At 44.9% G+C, this 17131-nt stretch overlaps 1 protein-coding gene across 3 annotated transcripts in view; it reads right to left on the reverse strand.

The window, feature by feature from the left end:
* The window catches only part of LOC309353632 (uncharacterized protein), a 143928-nt gene that overhangs the window by 35762 nt on the left and 91035 nt on the right, over window positions 1–17131 (reverse strand). For all 3 annotated transcript variants that reach the window (XM_081883099.1, XM_081883097.1, XM_081883098.1), the window contains one exon: window positions 6338–6506. In XM_081883099.1, coding sequence (XP_081739225.1) covers window positions 6338–6506 — 169 coding nt within the window. The remainder of the gene's footprint in view (window positions 1–6337; window positions 6507–17131) is intronic.

Below are 17131 nucleotides of genomic sequence, written 5' to 3' on the forward strand. Positions count from 1 at the left end.
CTCTCGGGCCCTGGACTCTTGGCCTGGTGCCCCTGAGAGCCTGGCATCCGGGTGCCCCGCACCCCTAGCACCTATGGGTAAGACGGCCCTGGTCCTAACCAAAGAAGAGTGGCAACTTAAGTTGACAGAATAGGCACAACTTGCAGACTTAACATATAGAATAAGAGAACAAGAAGAACATACATTTAAAGAAGATTGGAAAACGTTTATTGAATATATGGGAAATAACTGTGTACAGCTGAAAACGCTGGCATCATTAAGCTAAATTCAACAGTGTAAACAAGTTTTGATGGATGCAATAATGGAATTCTGAACGGTATGGTTTTTTGTAAAATATGCAGGGGTTTATGATATGTAAAATGAACCATGGAAAGAAGAAGCCACTGCCACACACACCCAGTGGTGGCTGAGGTGGCAGGTGGAGCACCAACGGGGCATCGCCTCGCAGGATTCTGCCACCCGAGGCAGCTTCTTCAGCCCGCTTCACTGGTGGGCCGGCCCTGCCTAGCAGGCTTTGGAGAGCCTTTGAGCAAGACACCTTTCGAGGGCTCTCTCTCCCTGAGCTAGTCTGCCCCCCTCCCCGCTGCCTTTAGCATCTCCTCCTTGCTACTGCCTCCTTCTTGCCAGGCCGAGCGCTGCTTTTCCTCACTGCCAACACTGACTAGGCCTATGCCAGGCCTGAACAAGCAAGCAGGTTGCCATGGTGAAGAAGAGGAGATGGTCCAAATGGCTATTGTCAGGGGGGCCATCTGCTGGCTTGTGGGTCCTTGGCAGATGCCCAGCCATGCTGACCCCTGGTGCCAGCCCTGCCCTATAGTAGCATTAAAAACAAAAAACCTTTGATAGGCAGCATACAAAGCCAATTGGTTTTCTATTTGTTCCTCAGTCCAGGGCTTAAAGCACTCTGCACTCCACAATAACTCTGAAGCCCAAGCGAAAACAGGAGGCTTAGCCATGTTGGCACCTGCAACATTGCGGCCTTTCAGTTCTGAATCTGTCCCACGACTTTTAAAAACGCACACTTTCTCTGCACAAACAAAAGGCTAGGCAAGGCAACTCAGTAGGTCCCTTTATAGCCCCTGCTATTTCAGCTTGTTAGACTTTTATTTCCCTCACCCCCATAAATATTTATATTGCCGTTGGGGTTGGGTGAATAAAAATGTTGACTCACCGAGGTGGCTGCATATTCCATATATATATATATATATATATATAGAGAGAGAGAGAGAGAGAGAGAGAGAGAGAGAGAGAGAGAGAGAGAGAGAGAGAGTTTTTTCCAGTAATTTATTGTCTTTTAAACATGAAAGTTATTTTTAAAGACCTTTTAGAATCTAATAAGTGCTGCTTATTGATCTGGAGCCACAACACGCATGCACGCCGGCCATACTCATTTCAGGATCACATTACTGCAGTTTCGCCTAGCGCTCGAGTCATTCTAAAACAATGCATTATGTGGCTTTGTTCGGTCAAGGCTGCCATTCCCAGGCAGGGCCAGCAGGTGGGGGGACTGTCTCTCACTAAGCCTCCCCAGCCTGTCATAATTCTCCTTGCTTTCTTTCTCTTTTCTACCAGAGCCAAGAAGGAGGAAGTGATCCCTTTGTTTGCAGACAGCCTTATTGAAAAGCAACAACAACAACAACAAAAACCACTACCCATATTTGCTATTATCGCAAATAATCACCATCCGATGACTCCATGAGAAGGACACTTGATAAAAAGGCTGCCATTATTGCTGTCGAGTTTGCCTTGGGCTTTTGTGAAAAGATCAAGCCACGTCAGCAGTCTTTGCTTAGCGCAAGATGCCATTTATTTATTCTTGCTGGCATCGCTCAGTAGTCTCAGCCCCCACTGCTTGCCGACTCCTCGCATTCAATCCGGGTTCCAACCATTTATTTATTTCTGCTTTTGCACTGAAAGCGAAATCTTAAATATGTAGGCAGGCAGCTGATGATAATCTCCAGGAGAAAGAGGCCATGTTCCCTGCAACTGCAAAGCAGATGTAGCTGGAGATCCTCCAGGTGTCTTTATTTTCCAGGGACAGCCCCAGATTTACATTTGATGCTTAAAGGTAAAGGGACCCCTGACCATTAGGTCCAGTCATGGCCGACTCTGGGATTGCGGTGCTCATCTCGCTTTACTGGCCAAGGGAGCTGGCGTACAGCTTCCAGGTCATGTGGCCAGCATGACTAAGCCGCTTCTGGTGAACCAGAGCAGCACACGAAAACACCGTTTACCTTCCCGCTGGAGCGGTACCTATTTATCTACTTGCACTTTGACGTGCTTTCAAACTGCTAGGTTGGCAGGAGCAGGGACTGAGCAACGGGAGCTCACTCCGTCGCGGGGATTTGAACCACCGATCTTCTGATTGGCAAGTCCTAGGCTCTGTGGTTTAACTCACAGCACCACCCGCATCCTTATTTGATGCTTAGGATGCCCTATTTTCATCAGAGCAATCTTGGAGGGTGTGGAGTTATGTAAGCCTCGAGCCAAGGAGATAAGTAACTATACAACTGAAGGACATCTGAAGGAAAGTTTTTAATGTTTTGTTATGTTTTTATATATGTTGGAAGCCGCCTAGAGTGGCTGGGGCAACCCAGTCAGATGGCAGGGTATAAATAATAACATTACTATTATTATGGAATGGGACGTCCTTATTGCCATCGGAGAAAGGTTGGAGGGTATGCAGATGCAGATGAACCAAAGGATCTGGTGGCAGAGCCATGAATGGAGGAGGTCTTGTATTGCAGATTTAGTAGATGTATGTGCTACGGTTTGGAGACAGTACGCTTCTGAAAACCAGCTGCTGGAAACTGCAGGAAGGGCTTCCTGCTTGGCGACCGTGAGGCCGGCAATCTGGGCTACATGGGCCACTGGTTTGATCCAGCAGGCTGTTTGAATCAAATAAGGCAGAGACAACGATGCACCTCAGACCCAGGGCCAAATGCGGCCATCCAAGCCTTTCTGTGTGGCCCTCAAGACTCTCCCAAGTCACATTCCATCTCCCCAGATCACCATGCACTTCATGGGATCTGCAACTAAATAAGTCCTGTGGACGTGAATAGTCTCTGCAGAATGAGGACCGGAGTTGTAAGTCTTGGTAGGATCAAGGGGAGGCGTGACAGCAGGGCTATCAAAAAGGAAAGTTAGATCAGGTCTAAGACAAGGAATGAGATCAGGAAAGACAAGGAATGAATTCGGGGCAGGCTGCAAGCCCGGAAGGAAGACCCGAAGCATGCTAGGGGCACAGAATAGACTGCAAAAACTCCAACATTCCTCAAATGAAAATAGGGACATTTCTCACTCGCCTGCCCCCCAACTGACCCTCCTCAACCCCCCCCCCATTTTTTGTCCCCCACCCACCCCACAACACTCTACCACTATACCAGTGGTCAGCAAACATTTTCAGCAGGGGGCTGGTCCACTGTCCCTCAGACCTTGTGGGGAGCCGGACTATATTTTGGAGGGGGAAATGAACAAATTCCTATGCCCCACAAATAACCCAGAGATGCATTTTAAATAAAAGGACACATTCTACTCATGTAAAAACACGCTGATTCCTGGACCGTCCGCAGGCCGGATTTAGAAGGCGATTGGGCCGGATCTGGCCCCTGGGCCTTAGTTTGCCTACCCATGCACTATACCAACAGGACAGTGCACCAACCCTCCACTATCCTGAGACAACCCCTCAATCTTGATTTAATTCTATTTACTGGTAAATAACCAATAAATAAATTTTAGAAAGGGGGAAAATTAGTTGCGGATGCACAAAACATTACAATAAAAAATGAAAACCAATACTCATTGCGCTCCGCTCTGCTCCCCCTTTCTTCCTGCCAAGGGCGGCCCTGCCCTCTGCCTGTACCTCAGAGCTGCACCTCACCTGTTCTCCAGTTGCCACTATAAGCTACCCAGGGGAGGAAGCCGGCAGCAGCAGCCACAGGGAGGCCACAGAGAGGCAATAGGATGCTCCCTCACAGCTGCCACTGCTGCCATAATAATAATAATAATAATAATAATAGTAATAATAATAATAATTTATTATTTATATCCCGCCCATCTGGCTGGGCTTCCCCAGCCACTCTGGGTGGCTTAAAAAAAATAAATTAAAATACGGCAATACATCAAACACTAAAAGCTTCCCTAAACAGGGCTGCCTTCAGATATCTTCAAAAAGTCTGGTAGTTGTTGTTCTCTTTGACATCTGGTGGTAGGGTGTTCCACAGGGAGGGCGCCACTACCGAGAAGGCCCTCTGCCTGGTTCCCTGTAACTTGGCTTCTCGCAGTGAGGGAACCGCCAGAAGGCCCTCGGAGCTGGACCTCAGTGTCCGGGTAGAATGATGGGGGTGGAGACGCTCCTTCAGATATACTGGACCAAGGCCATTTAGGGCTTTAAAGGTCAGCACCAACACTTTGAATTGTGCTCAGAAATGTACTGGGAGCCAATGTAGGTCTTTCAAGACTGGTCTTGGTGGCCACTCCCAGTCACCAGTCTAGCTGCCGCATTCTGGATTAGTTTTAGTTTCCGGGTCACCTTCAAAGGTAGCTCCACGTAGAGCGCATTGCAGTAGTCCAAGCAAGAGATAACCAGAGCATGCACCACTCTGGCGAGGCAGTCCGCAGGCAGATAGGGTCTCAGCCTGTGTACCAGATGGAGCTGGTAAACAGCTGTCCTGGACACGGATTTGACCTATGCTTCCATGGACAGCTGTGAGTCCAAAATGACTCCCAGGCTGTGCACCTGGTCCTTCAGGGTCACAGTTACCCCATTCAGGACCAGGGAATCCTCCACAAGCTCAGTGGTGGGGGAACTAGGGACATTCCGGGATCAAATCAGAAGCTGGGGTGGCTTTTGTAATTCCGGGACTGTCTCTGGAAAAAAGGAGCGAACCTTGAAGGGTACGGACTAGAGTGTGGTTTCATCGTAAGAACGGTTTGTAGGCCGCGTTGAGAGCTTCTTGGCTCTTTAGAACGGGGAGAAACGCATAAAAACAGATGGGTTTTCGCAGCCATGGAGGGAGGCTCAGCTAAAGAAGATCCAAAATGGCGGGTGGGCGCCACACCCTTTGATAGGAGCTGCCGCATGCCGTCCTCTGAAGCTCCCTACCCAGCCTTGTTTGCAAAGCTTTTTAAAATCAATCTCACCGAAAGAGCGAGAGAGTAGAGGAGCATAATGATTTATTAATAACAAACGATCAACTGCAGAATTTCTTTTTTGTCTTTCTCATTTAGGCAATTTGTTCCAATCCTTAATGGCCCGTGTTCCTTATTAGGCACGTTGCAGGGAGAACGGCTGTGAATCTCTAGAGCCATAATTTCCACAATGACCTATATAAGTAGGGCTTTTGAGAATATACGCTGTGGTTTTGTTTTCTCATATATAAGCAGAAAAGATCTGTTCTCATGTTATATTTGTATTTGTGGGCTGGAGTACGGTTTAGGGGTTTTTGTCAGGTTTATTAGTGTGTATACATTAGTAGTATTCATTGTTTTGATTATTATTATTATTATTATTATTATTATTATTATTATGCTTTTTATTAACTTTTCATTGCAGCACACACGCACACAACACTTAAGAAACAAACAAAAAACAAACAAACCACAAAACAAATGACAAACATACAGCCGTAAATCTGAAAGTTGTTACATACGGACTTATGTTACCCTATTTTCTCTTTCCGATTCTTATTCTATTCAAATAGACTTCCTTCCTCCTCAAAGCGGTTCTGGTTTCGTGTCTGATAAACTGTTTCTTTCTCGTTTCATCATTTCTACCCTTTTCCATATACTATGCTTGTAGGCCATAATTTGTCTTGCAAAAATTACTCCAAGCAGGTCCAGGTTTTGATTTGGTGGCACTGTTTTTTTTTAAGGTAATCTCTATACACTCCCCACTCTTTTTGAAATTTTTGTTTAGACTGCCTAACCAATCGTTTTGATTATTTTGATTATGTTTTGATTATTTTTATTATGTACAGTGGTACCTCGGGTTAAGTACTTAATTCGTTCCGGAGATCCGTTCTTAACCTGAAACTGTTCTTAACCTGAAGCACCACTTTAGCTAATGGTGCTGCTGCACCATCGGAGCACGATTTCTGTTCTCATCCTGAAGCAAAGTTCTTAACCCGAGGTACTATTTCTGGGTTAGCGGAGTCTGTAACCTGAAGCGTATGTAACCCTAAGCGTATGATGCAACCCGAGGTACCACTGTATTTTGTGCTTTGTATATCGTAACTTTGTGTTGTGAACTGTTCTGAGACCTACTAGTATAGGGTCGTAAAATAAATAAATAAATAAATAAATAAATAAATAAATAAATAAATAAATAGTTTTCCACCTGCTTTCTCCTCTGGCTCCAAGGGAATGCAGCCCTTTTTCTGGGAGAGGTTCCCCACTGCCAAGCTAAAAGAAGAACGCGGCCCCTTGAAGAGATGATGCGAGCGGGCGAGGGCGGCAGAGATGGAAAATGGCAGCATGCCCTCGCGATTAACGTCCTGCGCAAACGTCTAATAAGAGAACGATTTGACTTTCAATAATAGATGAATGAACAAAAGATCAAAAGATGGTGATCTAAGTGGCACCCGGGATGTCTAATGCAAAGTCTTCGTGATGAAGAGGCGCCCCCCCCCCACTTTGCATCCTTGCCCTCTGTTTCAAAAGGCCCGGCTAAGTGGGGTGCGTCTTGCGCATGGCTGCAAAGGGTAAAGCATGACTTTGCAGCGCTCCCCCTTCGGAGTCACCCATTGGCACAGATACCATCATCAATTCCGCATCTTCCTGAAAATGTACTTTTAAGCACCTTAATTGCATTTCAGAGATAACCCTACAGGCAAAGTGACAGGAAGAGAAGCCATAGAGAGCGGCTCAGCGGTCAGGCTCTTTGTTTTAAATCAATCAAACATCTGCGGCTAATGCAGCTTTGGGCTGCTCCTCAGGAAGCATTAGGCCTATTAGTCTGGGACTGGCAGGAACACAGAATAAATATATTTATGGACAGCGTACGTGGGCATTAGTGCCAGAGAGCAAATGCAGCAGCAGCAGGAGGAGGAGGAGGCAGGGGAATGTGGTCAGCACTTCTGCTCAGAAGAGGAAGCTGCAAGGCCCAGCATCCTTATGCCACCCTCACAGAGCTTGTATTTCAGCTTATTTAGGGATCCATTGAATTTATATACCCCATGGTACCAATCTCACCATTTCATCCTCACAATGACCCTGTGAGGTAGGTCAGGGTGAGAGTGCTTGTTTGTCAGGCCCAAGGTTGAGTTTGTCAGGCCCAAGGCCTTGAGTTTTCTGACTGAGGGGAGATTCATATCCTGGTCTCCCAGGCCCTGGGTCCAACACTGGTTTTCCCACTTTTTTCTCTGGGCCACACTTTCAGATTGCAGTGGTACCTCGGGTTACAGACGCTTCAGGTTACAGACTCTGGTAATCCAGAAATAGTACCTCGGGTTAAGAACTTTACCTCAGGATGAGAACAGAAATCACGTGGTGGCAGTGGTAGGCCCCATTGGCTAAAGTGGTACCTCAAGTTAAGAACAGACCTCCAGAACGAATTAAGTTTTTAACCCAAGGTACCACTGTAACAATTTGTTCGTGCCATACCTAATTTTTTAAGGGATTTAAGTACCTTAGAAAGCAAAAAGAAACAACTCCTAGCAGTGCTTGATTGGCAACATAGAACACAACTATTTTTGCTGGTGAATCTCGTTTATACTAGGTCTAATTTGAGACAAACAAACTCTCATCTGCTCTTTCTCTTTTCTCCTTTCTCTTTTCTGATCTTTCATATTTGTCAGAGTTGAAAATCTCTGTTCACAACAATATGCTGTGGAAAGATGCAGAAGAATAGCTGGTGCTCTTGAAGAGAGGTACGGAATTGTTTTCTGGTTGTATATCCCCCCCAAAAAAAAATATTACTATACTATACTGAAATATTTAAGTATTTCTTTGATTGTCCTTGAATATTCCCGCCAAACTTGCCATCCTCTCCTGTGACACCTTATTTCCAACCCACCTCCCCGAAGCACGGAGAAAGTGTTAAAAAAAGCACCCATTATAATGAATGACTTATAATGAATGCCTTGCAACGAGACTAGATCAACCAAAACTGTTGTTCCACAGGTCTTGTTTGTTTGTTTGCAATATGAGCTTTGCGGATCTCATTGCTGAGCAGCACAAAGGATGACCCCCCTCCTCTCCCAGCATACTCTCATTTCAGTCCAGATATTAAATCAGGTTTCGCATTGGATTTACACATGGGAATTGCCTTTCAGAATCTTTGCATCAATTATTAACTGGGCAGGATAGGACTGAGGTCTATTACCAAGGTTAAGTGTCCCAACGTTGATGCACTTAAACATTCCTTGGGTGCGTAGCTGCTGCTTCACAGAATTCCTCAGGAAGAACACTAAACCGGTGGGAGCCAATGACTTCCTTCCCTTCCCCATCTTGAGCTATTCCTTTTCTGGCTATTAATTTGATTTATTGCACTCTCCTTGCTCGACAGTTGCAAAGAATGAGTGATTCCATCTTCGCACGACAGATGGGGTGGGTCTCCATGTGAAAATGGGCGTGTGTTTGTTTGATGGAGGGCACACAAGAGGAACCCGACTGGAAGAACGAACAGGTTAGGACCCACCCAGATGCCGTTGGACATTTTGGCTCCCTTTATCCCAGCCAGCATTGGCCAATGATTGGGAATGATGAGATTTGCAGTCCAAGAATTTTTGGAGGACCGCTGTTTCCCCATCCCTGGTTTAAATTCTCAAGGCAGCCAAAAGTGCTACGAGCAATCCTGCCATCAAATTCTTGTGGTCTAATATGTATAAGTAAAGGTAAAGGGACCCCTGACCATTAGGTCCAGTCATGACTGACTCTGGGGTTGCGGCGCTCATCTCGCTTTACTGGCCAAGGGAGCCGGCGTACAGCTTCCGGGTCATGTGGCCAGCATTATTAAGCCACTTCTGGTGAACCAGAGCAGCGCACGGAAACATCGTTTACCTTCCCGCTGGAGTGGCACCTATTTATCTACTTGCACTTTGACATGCTTTCAAACTGCTAGGTTGGCAGGAGCAGGGACCAAGCAACGGGAGCTCACCCCATCGTGGGGATTTGAACCGCCGACCTTCTGATTGGCAAGTCCTAAGCTTTGTGGTTTAACCCACGGCACCACCCGCATCCCTTCTAATATGTATACTATGTGGTAAAACTTATTTATTTGCTCGCTTGCAAAAAAATCTGTACATTAAGACAAAATATCACGGCGGTGGACAGCATAAAATCAGCAACAGAATTGCATCCATAAAACAAAGAGAAAATGCACCATATGTTACACATCATGCTGTACATTGGGTTGGACTAGATTACTTTTGGGGTCCCGTCCAACTCTGCAATTTAATGATTCTATGTGGATACCATAGCAAGGGAATCAACAATTGGGGGGAGCAATGCTTCTGAATACCAGATGACGGAAACCGCAGGATGGGGGAGAGCTCTTGTGCTCGAATCCTGCTTGTGGGTTTCCCACAGACATCTGGTTGGTCACTGTGAGAACAGGATGCTGGACTAAATGGGACATTGCATTGAATTGTCCCAGCAGACTCTTCTTATATTCTTATGGAGCTAATCGTGACTTAAATAAGGAAGCCAGACTATCCTCCACCAGGGCCAGGGCCTTTTCAGTGACGGCTCCGACCTGGTGGAATGCTCTGTCCCACGAGACTAGGGCCCTGCTCAGGACTTGATCTCCTTCCGCAGGGCCTGTAAGACAGAGCTATTCCGCTTGGCCTTCAATTTGAATTAGCCTGAGCCTCTATTCCCTTTTCCCCTTTCCTCTTCTATGAAGAAACCCTTTCTGGGACCCCACATTTAAATTCTTCTCTGGTCTCCTTGCTGGCCCTAGTAGGACCAACTTGGCCACTTAGCCCTGGTGATCATTTGATGTCTACTGACTGGGTTCCTCCCCCCCTTTCCCCCCAAAAAATGACCCCTGGATTTTTGAATTTTATTGATATTGATGTTGCATTTTATGTTGTATTTTATGCTGCTTTTAAGTTGCATTTTAATTAATGTTTTATGTTTGCTGTTAGCCGCCCTGAGCCCGGTTTTTAAACCGGGAAGGGTGGGGCATAAATAAAAAATTATTATTATTATTATTAACGATAATAATAAATATAGCTCAAACAGCAGAGTTAAATATCACAGAGACAACAGAGACTATGCTATACGGTCAGTGGATAATATGGAGTTCCATTTATTTTGGTGTTGGAGATGGTAACGTAAGTGTATCTCTCTGGATATGGAGGGATCCTGTGGTGTTGGGTGGAGAGCTCTTTCTGGTGGAACGACTGTGTGTGCAAACTGGTGCTCCCATGACTGCAACAAACCTGGTAGTGATTAACTGGCTAATGTACCATATGCATTAACAGTGATCTCGATTTACTGAGGGCTGCTGCTTATTTAGTACAGAAGACCAAGAACAAGATGGCACCATCCATGGACATGAGAGAGGTATCAATGGGCTCAGGGGAATCCCAAGGTTTGCAGAAATCCAAGCAATATTTGGGGGAGGCATTCCTTGGGGCAGAGCAAAGGTGCAAAATGGTCTGGCCAGGGCTGAGCATGGAATGACAGCTGACACTTGGGTGAGTTATAGTACACTGGAAGAGGGTAGGGCTTGGTTGGCCACATAGCAGGAGCAATCAACACTACAAGATTTTATTTCGGGTTCCACCAGTAATGTACCCATTTGCGGGGGGGGGGGGACTGCCTCACATGTCACAAAGGATGGGGGTACATGCTAAATATTATGGATGCATCTGCTTCTACCATGTCAGGTACGAGGTTTGACATGTGGTTAGGAGGTTAGGCTGGCCTCAACCAGAGCCAGGGCTTTTTCGGCTGTGGCTCCGATCTGGTGGAACGCTCTGCACAAGAGACTAGGGCCCTGAGGGACTTGACATCTTTTCACAGGGCCTGCAAGACAGAGCTGTTCCACCAGGCCTTTGGCCAGGGCACAGCCTGACCCCCTCCTTTGGCAATCTTCACAGAACTCTAGCCCAATGGTTGCCATCATTTCATTTATAATGAAATGATTTTAGAATGTTGTATTTATTTTACTTTTGTTAGCCACTCTGAGCCCGGATTTGGCTGGGGAGGGCGGGATATAAATTAAAAAATTATTATTATTATTATTATTATTATTATTATTATTATTATTATGTGTGTGTTGAAGAAGCAGCACACACCAGCTCTTTGACTCATCAAAGAACGGGAAGAAGTGTGGCGACTCATAAAGGTACAGCAAAGCTCAGCATCTTGAAGACTCCCATAATGATGTGATTCTTTTCCTGAATGACAGCCAAACTCAAGGTTATGGAGGAAGAGAAGGTGGAATGCAGGGTGGGAATGCCATGCTCATCACATTTCTGTGTCCACGATTTTTGCTTCTTAGCAAAGAGAAGTATTTTAAAAGGATGGCATTCTGTGGGAGCCGATGGTTGACATAATGACAATGTTGACGGAAACTTCCTTGAAAAAGCCAAGGATCTGATAGCAAAAGAATAGGCTTTCCATGTGAAATACATAAGGCAGGGAATGACTTCGAAAGACACATCCAGGCATGGCTCAGGAGACTTTCCTTTTCGCAAATGGCAACTCTACAGATCCCCTTTGTTCCCTAACATGATGAGCTCTTAAGGACCAGATCTCTCTTTGGCCCCCTCCGTGACATCGGTCTCGTTTTTGCAGTGATTAACACATTTCATGAAATGGTCTCTGCGGGTATTTGCTCTGTCAGTGGCGGGAGCCCATTTGGCAAAGATGGAAGTGCTTCGTTGATTAAGCGCGTCGGTGGGGAAGACCAGGTTTGAAGAGCTCTGCCGCTGTCATCCTTGCTGATGCAATCAAGGATAATTTATTTCTGAGTGGGTTTTTGAGAAAAGAAGAATTTAAGAGATCTGGAACGGCTGTGAACCAATGGGAGTGGGAGAGATTGCGTAATGGTCGCTGGTCGAAACAAGAAAAGGGTGCATTGCAAACAGAGCAAAACAAAAATATTTGATGGATTTTGGGGAGCGGGGGGAGACTGAGAAGGACAGTCCAAGCAGACAGTGTTGTGATGTTCTCTCATTTACTACATGATCCTGATTTAGGATTAGCAGAAATAAGAAGGGGAAAGAAGCGCGGAGTGGGGGCAAAATGGTTTTGAACGGGGGGCGGGGGAATGAACACTTGTACCATCTAAAGCCAAAATTCAATATACAGGCATATGTAAGCTAATTGATTCCAGTGGATTTAAGAATCCCTAAATCTCTGTTCAAGTTTAGCTGAAGTATTATTATTTTTTAAGTCTACTTCTTGGAAAATACTTGTTTTCACCCCAAAATTGAAACTGGTAATTATTCATAGTAGCCGTATCTCAATTTGGTTAAACTGTTGACAACAATGAAACAATGGATGTAAACACTGTCAGTATTTGCTTGATCTGGGGAAAGTGAAACAGATCAGCTTCTCCCACATGAAGAATATGATAATGTATGCTGAATTGTCACAGCTATAAGGCACTCACAACAATCAGCAGAGAGGCAGAATATCACCTGGCTTAAAAAAAATTCAAAAATAAAAATCCTCTCAACCCTGGCATTTCTACATTGCTTCTCTAGAAGTAAAATAGCATGAACTTCATTCTAGATTGAGTATTCATGATTTTGTGTATTCATTAAACTGATGTGTTCACATTCTGCCTTTTCTCCAAGTTGCTCAAAGTGGGGTACGCTGTTCTCCCTCCTCATTTAAACCCCACAAGAATCCTGGGAGGGAGGTCAGTTTGAGAGGCAGTGACTAGCCCAAAGTCACCCAGTGAGCTTTGTGACTGAGTGGGGATGTGAACTCTGCTCTTCAGGGCCTAGACAGGCACTCTGACCACTATGCCAAACCGCAGTGGTTAGACTGTAAATATAATTATTTAGCTTGCATCGGTTTTACTGCTGCCATTGCTGTAAACCAATGCATGATAATAAGTAAATTCTGTTTTGAATTATACTTTACAAGTTGTTGCTTGTTTATTTGTTAAATGGGGTAAGAAGGGGGAGCCAACCTACTCCACAGCGAGACTTGCTCAAAACAAGGTTTTGCAGCCTAATTCCTATACAGGTACTCGGGTTAAGTACTTAATTTGTTCTGGAGGTCTGTTCTTAACCTGAAGCACCACTTTAGCTAATGGGGCCTCCTGCTGCCGCCATGCCGCCAGAGCCTGATTTCTGTTCTTATCCTGAAGCAAAGTTCTTAACCTGAAGCACTATTTCTGGGTTAGCAGAGTGTGTAACCTGAAGCGTATGTAACCTGAAGCGTATGTAACCCGAGGTACCACTGTACTTTTAATTTTGCTGCCAAGGATGGGATTTCGAAACTCTGTTTAACCCACATGCATGGGTGCCTGGAGGGATAAATTGCAATTAATATATCCTCCCCTACCCATTAAAACCCACCCTACAACTTCAGCTTTTTTGTCTACCCTCCTAAAGCCATCATAGTCTTGCCCAGTATAAGTTGGGTTGAGCTTTGCAAGGAAGAGCAGGTAGTCAGAGGAATATAAACATGGTGATAGCAAATGCAGTGAACATGATTTGAGAAGAAACTTTTCCCCGCATCAATATTTCTCAAGATCAGGATTAAGACCCAAGGAAATACCCTGGAGGAGAGAAGCGGCGTGAGTGATCCTGACATCCTTGACAAGCGATTCCCTGCACTGATTTTAATGCAGAATAATGTACATGTGTAGAATAGCTTTTCAAGGTTCATAGGTACACTTGAGAGGTTCTGTTTGTTTACTGCAGAGTCAGCGAGGAGGAGAAAAAGAGATCCAAAAGGGAGCACTGCAGATTGTTAAGCAAAGGTTAGGCAAAAGCACATGGAACCGATAAAGCAGAAAGCTGTATTGTTCACTCCGAGGGCTTCATTTAGTTCCTCTTGCCTGGTAGTTTCAGAAAAGTGAAACTGTTTCTAGGATCAATACTTCTATCATTTCACAAAATTACGGTGGTTCGACCAGAAAGCAAGCCATAAATCAGCATCATGGCCAGACAGCCAGAGGAAACATTTCTGCTTTACGGATTTCAGTGGTTCAGGACCCGTTAAAGAAGATCCAAGATTCATTCTTCACTTCTGCACATAAGCGCATATAAAGCTGCCTTTAAAAATGCAGAAAGCTCCATTCCAGGTGGGAGTGGTGGGAGTTCAGCATTTAATAAAATAAATAAATAGGAGGATTAAGATGAGTAAGATAGTGGAACAGCAAGATGTGAATCCTTTAATTGTAATCGAGGTTATAATTTCACCTAGTGCCCTGCCCTCTTTCTGAATCAAGTACTTCTCTCATAAAAAAATGATTGCTATATGCTGCTTTTTGATATGGTGCTTCTGAGTGCTTGCACATAAATTATCACAGCAGCAGCCCATTAAAAAGCCCTGCAAAGATGGGTCATTCATATTGGGTTAGATCCAATGATGACCTTCCACAAATGAAAGGGCTTTCCACAGCACAAGACATTTTGCATGAAAAAAGTTAGCTGAAATCCAGCTGTGTGCTCCTGTTACAATTCCCTGCATGTTAAGTCAAGATGGGTGCTTGTGCCAAGCGCTGAATCATGTGGCTTTCTGCAAGCTCCTTTGCAATGGTTTGAAGAACAGCAACCAACCCAAGAGGGACACGGGTGGTGCTGAGGGTTAAACTACAGAGCCTAGGACTTGCCGACCAGAAGGTCGGTGGTTTGAATCCCCGTGACGGGGTGAGCTCCCGTTGCTCGGTCCCTGCTCCTGCCAACCTAGCCGTTTGAAAGCACATCAAAGTGCAAGTAGATAAATAGGTACGGCTCCGGTAGGAAGGTAAACGGCGTTTCCGTGCGCTGCGCTGCTTTGCCAGAAGCGGCTTAGTCATGCTGGCCACATGACCCGGAAGCTGTACGCTGGCTCCCTCAGCCAATAAAGCGAGATGAGCGCCGCAACCCCAGAGTCGGCCATGACTGGACCTAAGGTCAGGGATACCTTTACCTTTAACCAACCCAGGATTTCTTCTGCTGGCATATCCTTGTGTCATCCCTGATCACTGGCTATGTTGGCTGGGACAGATGGGAGTCCAAGAATATCTACAAGGCTTCAGGTTTCTATCCCTGTGATGGACACGTACCTGGGACTCGTCCCATTGAATTTCGGAGTAGACATGCCTAGGATTGCACCATAGGAGCCAACTCCTAGGGGGCGAGGGGGCCTCCTCAATAAAATATCTGAGCGCCCCCCCCCCAGTTGATAGGCATTGGTATTCAAATGGTTTCCATGCACCACATCATGTGATTGATTATGTGGGGTAGGATTTTGCCCCCCTCCAATATTTTATTCAAGTTGGCACCCCTGGATCGCACTATTAATACATTAAAAACTAACCAGAATGTGTCATGTCAAATATGTCAGAGCGAAATAGGTCAATAATCCATGCAAGTCAGTCCACAGTAAAGTGTAAAATTAGACTTTTACAGGGTTTGTTTTTTGATAGCATCGTTCACATTATATGATCCTAATCACAGAAAAGGCACTGAAACCTTCGTCAGATTTCTCCTAAGTTATTTGAACTTGCGCAAGCCAAATAATTGGGTCAGGGTGCCCCTGAACATTAATGGCAGTAACTAACCCCACCGATTCCCTGGTGTCAAACAAATCAAGCTGTGCTGAGCAAGAACTGTGTCAAAGAGACAGGCAGTGCTGTGTTAGGCTAGTCTGACTGTCAGCAATTGTGCAACGGACTGTTCTTCGTTTTATTTTCCCCAGTGCGGTGATGGTATGTATCTTAAAGCTTGGAAACAGGGTGTTTATAAGCAATCTTTTGCACAATATTCATATGGGGAAAGAAGGAAAGGTTTGTTGGCGATGGATTGCTTTTAAGCATATTTAGCAAATATGTCAGAGTTTGCATTGCATAAGACAACAGCTTTTGCCAATTCGTTTTAGTAGGTACTAGTGGCCAGTCAAGGCCAAACAGAAGCCAGAGGTGGCCATCACTTAATCGAAACTGAGTGAAATTTCTCCAGGTTCTCTGATCACAGAACCATAGAATTGTAGAACTGGAAGAGGTCTCAAGGATCGCCTAGACCAACCCCCAGCAAAGTTCTTAACCCGAGGTACTATTTCTGGGTTAGCAGAATCTGTAACCTGAAGCATCTGTAACCTGAGGTACCACTGTACATGGATTAATACATATCCCCAACTATTTCTATTATTGTTTGTGATCATTAGGTTAATAATTTGTGAATTGCCTCCCACATACAGTCATGGGGAAAAGAAAGGACACCTTCTTTGAATTCTGTGGTTTTACATATCGGGACATAACAACAATCATCTATTCCTTAGCAGGTCTTAAATTTAAGTAAATGCAATCTCAGATGAACAACAACACATTGGCAACTGTTTTCCACTTTTGAGCAATCTTTCTCACTGTAGAATGATGGACTTAAAATTGGTTGGAGATGTCCTTATAACCCTTCCCAGTTTGATGGGCAGCAACAATTGCTTCTTTAAGAGCATTGATTATGTCTTTCTTCCTTGTCATTCTGTTATTACACATCTGAATGCTCCTGACCAGCAAACTGCTAAAGCTTCAGCTTTTATAGAGGTGGGCAGAAGTGTTGTTGAAGATCAATTAAGCAAGGGCATTTGATTAGCAGCCCCTATCTGCCACTTTGCCTCTTAATTCCTATGGAAGCAGTATGGGTGTACTTAGTTTTTCACACATGGTTTCTCTATTTTGGCTTTATTTCTGCTAAATAAATCATGCAATATATCACGTGATGTTGCTCATCTGAGGTTGTATTTACCTAATTTAAAACCTGCTAATGAACAGATGTTTGTTATTATGTCCTGATATGTAAAATAACAGAATTCAAAGATGGTGTACTTTTTTCACATGACTGTATATGTTCCAAGGCAATTTATAGACATATAGGTAAAAAAATAAAAGGTAAAGGACCCCAGGACAGTTAAGTCCAGTCAAAGGCAAATATGGGGTGAGGCGCTCATCTCGCTTCAGGCCAAGGGAGCTGGCGTTTGTCCACAGACAGCTTTCCAAGTCATGTGGCCAGCATGA

Source organism: Podarcis melisellensis, assembly GCF_964234715.1.
Source record: "Podarcis melisellensis genome assembly, chromosome: 12".
In the NCBI taxonomy this organism is placed as follows: domain Eukaryota; kingdom Metazoa; phylum Chordata; class Lepidosauria; order Squamata; family Lacertidae; genus Podarcis; species Podarcis melisellensis.